The sequence below is a fragment of the Equus quagga genome, chromosome 3 (assembly GCF_021613505.1).
Source record: "Equus quagga isolate Etosha38 chromosome 3, UCLA_HA_Equagga_1.0, whole genome shotgun sequence".
In the NCBI taxonomy this organism is placed as follows: Eukaryota; Metazoa; Chordata; class Mammalia; order Perissodactyla; family Equidae; genus Equus; species Equus quagga.
The window spans coordinates 148,437,235-148,445,735 of NC_060269.1; the positions used below are offsets into that span (position 1 = coordinate 148,437,235).

Genomic DNA, 8,501 nt, shown 5'->3' on the forward strand with positions numbered 1-8,501 from the left:
CTTTAAAGAGCTGCTGCGTTTTCACATGATTCTGATAAACGGGAGTGGAAGAAAGCTGAGATTTCTCTTTAATATCAAGGACCTTTTTCCTAAAAATAGCACTTTGGCAAAATTGCCTTATATTTTTAGCATTATTTGGCAGTATAGTGCATTCTCAAAAGAAATTTTTTTCTCTGTATCAGAGAATATGAACATTTTCATGACCATTTCTAATAACACAGAAGGTATGTTTAGAGAAGTAGAGTAACTCTAGCCAATAGCTTTTATGTAGGATGGAGAAGGGGTGTTCGCCGGGTGAGAGGGCCCAGCACCTACACCTGATGAGGTGCTAGGCTGTCTCTCCTACTTCCCTTCCCTCTGGGGTCCTGGGGGATCAGAGGGCCAGCTGCCTGCCTCCGCCCTCTAGACTGTTCCACAGCTAAACCACTTGCGGGGTGAGCCCTGTGGCCTGGGGGATTTTTTCAAATTGAAGTTTTATATTTGCCCCCAGCCTTATAGCTTTCTTCTTGGTAAAATTCCATTCAATACTTGTTCACCAGGAGTGAATTCGTGCTTGATTTCAGGCTCTTTCATATATACTGTAATACATGGTATATACACATATAAATTTTTATTATAATTATGAAATACGTTATATGCAAAAGAGTATGAAATGCATCATCTATACAAAGAGAATTATTTTATTCTTGTAATTATAGAATACATGATATATAAAAATAGTAGGAAGGTAATCAGTGTACCTCCTCAGCCAGCCTAAGCCTTTGGAAGGCCCGGGGGGCCTCGCCCTGACCCCAGGGAACCAGGAGCAAGGATTCTGTACTCATCGTTCTCTTGGTTTTCTTTACAGTTTCACATTCATATTAAAGCTCCCCTGAACAATCTAGTATTTCGCTTTGTCTGCTTTTTGTATTTATATAGAGAGAATCATCGTGAAGGTGTTTTTCTGGGCCTTGTTCTTTACTCTTCGTGTCTTCTTGAGCGCCATCCGTGTTGAGATGCGTAGCTATGAGCCATTGGTTTTCACTGCTCTGTGGTAGTCCTTTGTCTGCGTGGACCCCGATTTATTTATCCCTTCTCCTCCCCGTGAGCATGTGAGTCGTTTCCCATTTGCTCGCTCTACAAACAGTGTTACCGTGAACATCCCAGGACAGCGTGTAAGAGCTTCTGTGCCGACGGGAGTGCTGGCTGTCCACCGTGCAGTGAGGAAGCCACTAGCCGGGCGGGACTGTTGAGCGCCCCAAATGTGGCTCATGCAGCTGACGAACTGAACTTTTAATTAATTTCAATTCAAACGGCATTGCTCTGGAACATACGTACCCAGAGTGTCATTGCTGGGTCACAGCACGCACAACTTCCCCTGGACTCGGTAGTGCCAAGGTGTTCTCCAAAGTCATTACAGCTCTTTACGGTGTCACCCACAGGTATGAGAATTCGTATTGCTCATCAACACTTCGTGTTGCATCGTTGGACTTTTTACATTTTTGCTCACCTGATAGGTGTGAAACGGTATACATTACAGTTTTAACTTGTGCTATCCTGAATTGCTAAGAACAACGAGCAGCTTTCCATCAGCGTGTTTGCTATTTGTATTTGCTCTTCCGTGAAACGTGTGTTCATCCCCTCCGCCCTTTTATCTGTCAGGCCATCTTTTTCTTATGGGCTCCTAAGAGTTGTCTTGTTAATTTGGGTATTCATTCTTAGCTGTGTGTCACAACACCTTCCCTCCGTCTGTGACTCTTGTACTCTCTTGATGGTGCCTTTTGAGGAATAGACGCTCTGAGTTTCAAGTAGCCGGCTTTATCGATTTTCTCACTTATGGACTAAGCTTTATGAATGTGAAAGTGTTTTACGGAAAACCTTGAATGTGGTTAAGTCTGTTTTATGAACAGGGAAAATAAGGCCCAGATGGGCTGTGGGCGCTTCCCAGGGTCACGGGAGGGGCTGGGTATTTGGTGGAGTGGGGTCTGGAATGGAGGTCTGTCGATTCTTCTGCAGCGTCCTTCCCACTGCAGACAGGCTGCCTCTCAACTCCTCGCTCAGGGGGCACCGGACAGACCCTCCCACACCGGCAGTAACTCAGGCGTGGTGGAGTAACCTCTCAGGAGCAGCGGGGCACAAAGCGGATTCTGAACTGTTTTGAGGTAAAGGAGGAGACAGGAAAAAAGGACATTCTCTGTGCCCGGCATTTTGCCGGACAGATTGCATCGAATGAAGTTGCCCAAGGAAGGCAGACAGAGAGAGACAGTGACCTCCGGGTCAGGCCGACCTGGGTTCAAATCCAGGGGCAGCCATCACCAGCTGGCTGACTGCAGGCCAATCCCTCACCTCTTCTGACCTCCATTTCCTCACCTGGGAGAGGAGGTTAAGAAGACCTACTTCCCAGCTGCGGGCGGGGGACACTGTAGGATCCCAGTACCCTTTCACTCCCCAGCGCTCACGCACAACAGCGAGGGAGGCGTGATAAATAATGGAGAGAGCGCGAGCTCCCCGTCAGGCCGACTTCAGTGTGAGTCCTGACTCATTTATCCCTTCGTGGCCTTGGACCTGTTTCAGAACCTCTCTAATCCTCAATTTCTTTTTTTTTTTTAATGGAAATAAACATGGCTGTATCACAGTGTGGGCTGTGGGCGTCAGATGAGATAATGTCTGTAATATTGCTGGCACTCAGGAGGTGCTTCATAAGTGCATTTCTCTTCCCAGATTAAATGCAATCACGTACTTGCAGTAACGCCAGGTTGTTGCATGATTGCCGGTATGGAATCATTTAGGTCAGATACCAGCAAATGTCCCTTGGCTGCCAGGCACACCGTGAATTCCAGCTCCCAGCCATGTGGCTCCCTGCATCCATGCAGTGCTCTCAGCCCTGCTCCAGCGCTGGCAGGACCTTCTGTTTGAACATCGGGGCTTGGCGTGGCCTGAGGGTTTTGCCCCGTTGATTCTTCAGCCAGGTGTCTCCTTGTCCTCTCTCCCGTCCTTACTTTCTGAGCCATGAGCACAGTGTGACACACATTGCTCTGGGCTTAGACTGCCAGATTTGAATCAGCTTTGCCTCTCAGGCCAAAAGCGATGGACTGACAACTTCCCCCTCTCAGTCTCCTCGTCTGTAAAATAGGAGCAGTGCCACAGGGCTGGTGCCAACGTTAAAACAGTCAACGGTCCCAGCTGACTGAGAGATCAATAATCAGTGCCACTGTCAGCATTAGGCTGGCCCTTCCTGTCCCCCAGCCCAAACCCTATTCCAGCCCCGCTCGTCCTAGCAGTGTGACCTTGGGCAAGCAGCATGACCCCCTCTACCTTGATTTCCTCCTCTGTAAAGAGGGACCAAATGGGCCTGTTTCCCCATTGCAGGAATGAGCACACGTATGAAAGATCTATCTCCATCTGAGCAGAAAAGATGCTCACTTTGTTGAGTTCCTTCTCTCCTCTCACTTCATAAGCCGGCCTCACCAACACCCCTTATTCAGGAGCACGTGTCTGCAGAGCTGGTTCCAGGATTATGGAATTCTAGAATTCTGGAATTCTACCTGTATGCACAGGTAGGGGCTGGTGAGCGTGTGTCTGCTGCAGGCCCCATCCCTCCATAAGAGTGGTCACTGAAGGGGAAGGAGACCCAGCTGGACTTTTCATCTGGGGCCAGTGGGGAGGAGCCTGTGCCCAGGAGGCGGGCCCTCTCACCTGGCCTTCCCATACCTTTGCCCCCTGAAACTCCTGAGGGAGGCAAGTGTCCTTTCCCAGGATGACTGTAATAGCCACAGGGTTCTTAACGCAGTTCCATGAAATTGTGAGAAAAATCCTAGTGCCACTGATCGAGTCTTGGGAAAGGAAGCCAAGCAGGTGGCAGCCCTGAAGGTGGCAGAGAAGTCCCAGACAGCTGCAGGTGCAGCCTGGGTGGGGAGGGAGCCTCTCTGAGCCTCAGTTCACTCATGCATTCAATAAACATTTGTTGAGTGCCTCCTATGTGTCAAGCACTCTTTTGGGTTCTGGTAACACAAGAAAAATAACAGCTCCTGCCCTGTCCTTTGGCTCAGCAGGATCACTCCGGCTTCTCTCTTGAGAAGAATCTTAAGGGGCAGGGGAGAAGTAGGTAAATAAGTTGAAAAGCTATTGCAATAATCTGAGCAAGAAATGATGGTGGCTTGCCCCAAAATGGTAGCAGTAGAAGTGGTGACAAGCACTAGGATCCAGAATATATTTCAAGACACAGCCAACATGACTTCCTGATTGATAAGATGTGGATGGGAGAGAGAAAGAGGGGCCGGCTCTGCCTCTGAGTGTTTGGTTGGCCTAAGCAAATAGAAGGATGGAGGTGCCATCAGCCGAGATGGGGAAGACCAGAGCAGGAGCAGTTTCTGAGGCTCCCTTTGGGACTTGATAAGTCAGATGCCATTCAGCATGCAATGGGGATATTGAATGCCATGTTGGACATATCTCATTTAATCTCCCAAATGATATGTGGTCTGTATCACTGTGGCAGAAATGAGGAAACTTCAATCAGTGGATTCAAGTTCTGTCCCAAAATGGCACATCTTAAGTGTTGGCACAGCATGTAAATAATGGAGCCAGGATTTGAAACTTACCCAACTGACTGCAGAGCCCACACTCTGCCTTCTCTGTGCTGCTCATGGAATCTGTGGACAAGGGGAAGGTACCTACCCTCAGAGCTAAGATCTCCCAGGTGTGGGACATTTACTACATCCACAACTGTTCTATGGGCTTTAAAGGTAGTATCCCGCTTAATCCTTCCAACAACCCTATAAGTACCATTATTATCCTCATTTTGCCGCTACGGAAACTGACGCCCAAAGAGCCTCAGATTCAGTGAATGGTGGATCTGAGATGTGATGCAGACATCAAGCTCTTAAGTACTATGTTATACTCCAAAAATAAATGTCAAATCAAAGAATAGCATGGAATTGACTGAAGTCAAGATATTGCTTCCTGTAAAGTATCATTCAAAAACAGGGTCACCTTATCTTTGAATCAACAGACATTTGTTGTGTGAAAAAGCCGCACTCCTAACGACTGGAAGCCGTAAAGTCTTCTATTTAACAAACATTTAGTGAGCAACTGCCAGGCTCTGTGCGAGGCCCCATAGCTGCTGCCTGAGTCACTGAGAAGCTCAAGGTCTGGTGCAGTTGGCAGTCATTCTAGTCCAGGCATTAGGTGTCGTAATCAGGACACATGAAACAGAGTGATTGCATTCTACGTTTCTCTTCTTTCATGTCTCTTATTTGTACACGGCTATATCCGAGTGTCAGTTAGTGAGTATCTTTTGCGTAGTAGGAAAAATGGTATTATCTTGGCCTAGTCTATGCGCCATAATTTTCTTTTGAACTAGTGAATTTCGCTCCCCTTTTGACATCATACTTTTCTCAAGTGTATATTGTGGGGGAGAAGGAGAATGTGGTTAATGGTAAATATGAACTTAAGATAATGTTCAGCAAGTATTACATTTTGCTTTCAGGATTAATTCTTATATGCCTAGTTTTCAAGAAAAATAAAGACTGCCATTTCCTCATCTTTGCCAGGGTTTGAAGTTGATTTATTCGTGCCTCCTGTGAGAGCATCTTATCTAGACGTTTATAAGGCACATTTGCCTATGGATGCAGCATCACACATGTGGTGTTTTATCCAGGAATATTGATACATGAATTGGGATCTATAAAAAAAAAATCTATCCAGAAATGATTTTGCAGCCGGGTTTGTGACTGTCTATTTGATGTTTTTTATCTCTGCCTTTCCACAGAAAAGTCTGGACACCTACTGTTTCCTGGTCTTTGCTGCAATCTGCCTCACAGGTGCTGTCTATTTCTATTTCGTCCTCCCTGAGACCAAAAACAGAACCTATGCAGAAATCAGCCAGGAATTCGCCAAAAGGAACAAGGCATTCGCCAAAAGGAACAAGGCATTCCCACCAGAGGAGAAGATCGACTTAGCTGTGACTGACGAGAAGATGATTGGGAAGCCTGAACCGGACTCCTCCACCCTGGACAGCTACGTCAAAAACGGGGTTGTGTAGATGGATGATCGCACCGCTTCAGGAAACCAAAGATTTCCTCTGAATTTAACATTTTTAAGTGTTTAAAAATAAACCTTTGCTAATCTAACCCTGCAACCATTTGGGCTTTTAGGAAGCTGGAAAGAATTACCCTATGTTTTGGCAGACCCAACATTCTTCTGTATAGGTCACCTGCCTTCTTCATGACTTGGCCTATGCCTTCAAAATGAAATTGGAGAAATAGAATTTGACTGCTTTCTCGAAGGAGAACAGTATGGCGTGACCGAAGGCCTGACGGACTGGGACTCACAGGCTGAACCCTAGTCTCAGCCCTTCTCATAAGTAGCCTTGAGCTGCCCTTGACCTGGATCCTGAAGCCTCAGTGGACCCCTGGCTTTGGTCCTGGATGAAGGTTTCAGAATTCAGTGGGGAGACTCCCCCATCTCCTAATAAATGCCTGTTTCCAATCTTTGGCTCTGCCTTTTGGATCTCAGGCTCAGGAGGGCCTGAAACCAACCCACCGTCCTCCAGGTTCTGCCTTTCCCGGGCTATGTGCCCGTGGGGCTCAAGACCTCCAGCCCCACAACATCTTCACATCAGAGTATCAGATGTGTCGTAAAAGGCATAGAGCGGGTCAATATGTGGAAAACCTGGAGAGCAGAGGTACGAAGTCACTTTCCAGGAGCAGGGCCAGGGACTGCAAATCAAACTCTGATCATTTGAAAAAACAATATTAAGAATAAGAGTATTAAGCTCTGAAGCTAAACCTAGACTTGGAGAGGAAGCACATTGTGACTGATTGGTGATGTCTGCCACAGGTGCAAGAGTGGGAATGTCACAGAGGCACCCCATGTTTGCCAATCATGGAGGAGATTATGCAAAAGATAGTGTATTGCGGTTCTCCAGAGGAAAAGAATATGTATAATTTGTTATGAGGAATTGGCTCATGTGATTATGGAGGCTGAGAAGGCCCACAATCTGCCATCTGCATGCTGGAGATGCAGAAAGGCTGGAGGCCTGAGAATCAGGAGACCCAGTGGTGTGAGCTCTTGTCCAGGTCCAAAGGCCTGAGAACCAGGAGCCTGATGGTGTAAGTTCCAGTCGCAGGGCAAAAGAAAAGCGATGTCCCAGCTCAAGAGGGCAGGCTGAGGGCAAATCTTCCCTCCTCTGCCAGTTTTCTCTTCAGGCCCTCAACGGGTTGGATGAGGCCCACCCACATTGCGGAGAGCAATCTGCTTTACTCAGTCTACGAATTCAAATGCTAATCTCATCCACAGGAACCCTCACAGACCTGCCCCAAAGTGGTGTTTAACCAGCTGTCTGGACATCCCATGGTCCAGTCAAGTTGGCACATAAAATTAAGCATCACAAGTCCACCCCTTGTCGACTTGGCACCCATATACATCTCTTTAAACCATACTTAATCTTCAAATAAAGACAATAATGAGGTCGTAACTCCACCTAACGTGATACAACTATCCTGCCTACAACTGAAAACATATTAGCCCCTTCCCCCAAAAGGAGATAAAGTCCTTGAGTGAGGTTCTCTTCTCCTTGATATCCCATAACTTAAGTACTATGATGTAAAATTAACAAACTTGAATTTTATGACCTAAAATCAACACATCTTGTGTTACATGGTAAGGGAATAAAAGAGGAAAGAAAACAAAGATATTGTTAGATAGACAAACAGATACACAAAGTATTCATAACAAAATAAGGAGGAAATCCTCAGGACAATTACAGTCCTCATTTCTATAACTGGTCATGTGGTCATAGCTGGTGTTTATAAACACCTTCTTCCACTAGCCACTCTGCGTTCCTTTTGCCTTCAGCAAGCACCTCAGCTGGTCATGGTTCTTTACCTGGTGGAGTGACCGAAACCATTCTTGAAGGGTCTGGGCCGTTAGTAGTCCTGCCTGAATGAGATTGTTGCAGTTTTCCATTGCCTTTAATCACAGGGCATGGTGATACCGAGAGACGCCCAAAGGGATCTCCTGTGTTCCAGACACACTCTCCCTTCCCGCCATTGTGGAGTAGCAGCCAATTTCCCCTTGGTAGTTAGGATCACTCGCCCCAGCCGGCACAGTAACTCCCTTTCACTGTTTGCACCCATGACCCAGTCAAGTTAACGCGTAAAATTAACCATCACAGACAGTGAGTTCTCCATTACTCAAAGTGCTCAAGCAGAGGTTGAGTGATTGCTTGTCTTGACTGTTGTTGTTAGGGAAATCTGTGTCAATGTTGGAAGAAGTTGCTACGAGTAGATATGTTTAAGGACTCTTCCAACCCTTATGTGCTAGGGTTGTTTGGGTCGGAACAACTTGCAGCGTGCCGTGATAATGCCTGCCTTGTGGGTTGGGTGATGCCCTACACTTGCCTCCAGAATGAAACAAACATAAGTGCCCATATGTAGATGAAAGTGCATGTGAATTAGCACCTGTGTGTTTGAATTTAGCATGTCGCAGTAGGAGTGGAGCCAGAAGGGAGGGGAAAGGCTCTG

At 46.7% G+C, this 8,501-nt stretch overlaps 1 protein-coding gene across 2 annotated transcripts in view; it reads left to right on the forward strand.

The window, feature by feature from the left end:
* The window catches only part of SLC2A9 (solute carrier family 2 member 9), a 224,152-nt gene extending 217,687 nt beyond the window's left edge, over positions 1-6,465 (forward strand). For both annotated transcript variants that reach the window (XM_046655690.1, XM_046655689.1), the window contains one exon: positions 5,747-6,465. In XM_046655690.1, coding sequence (XP_046511646.1) covers positions 5,747-6,019 — 273 coding nt within the window. In that variant the 3' untranslated portion in view covers positions 6,020-6,465. The remainder of the gene's footprint in view (positions 1-5,746) is intronic.
* The last annotated feature ends 2,036 nt before the right edge of the window (positions 6,466-8,501 follow it).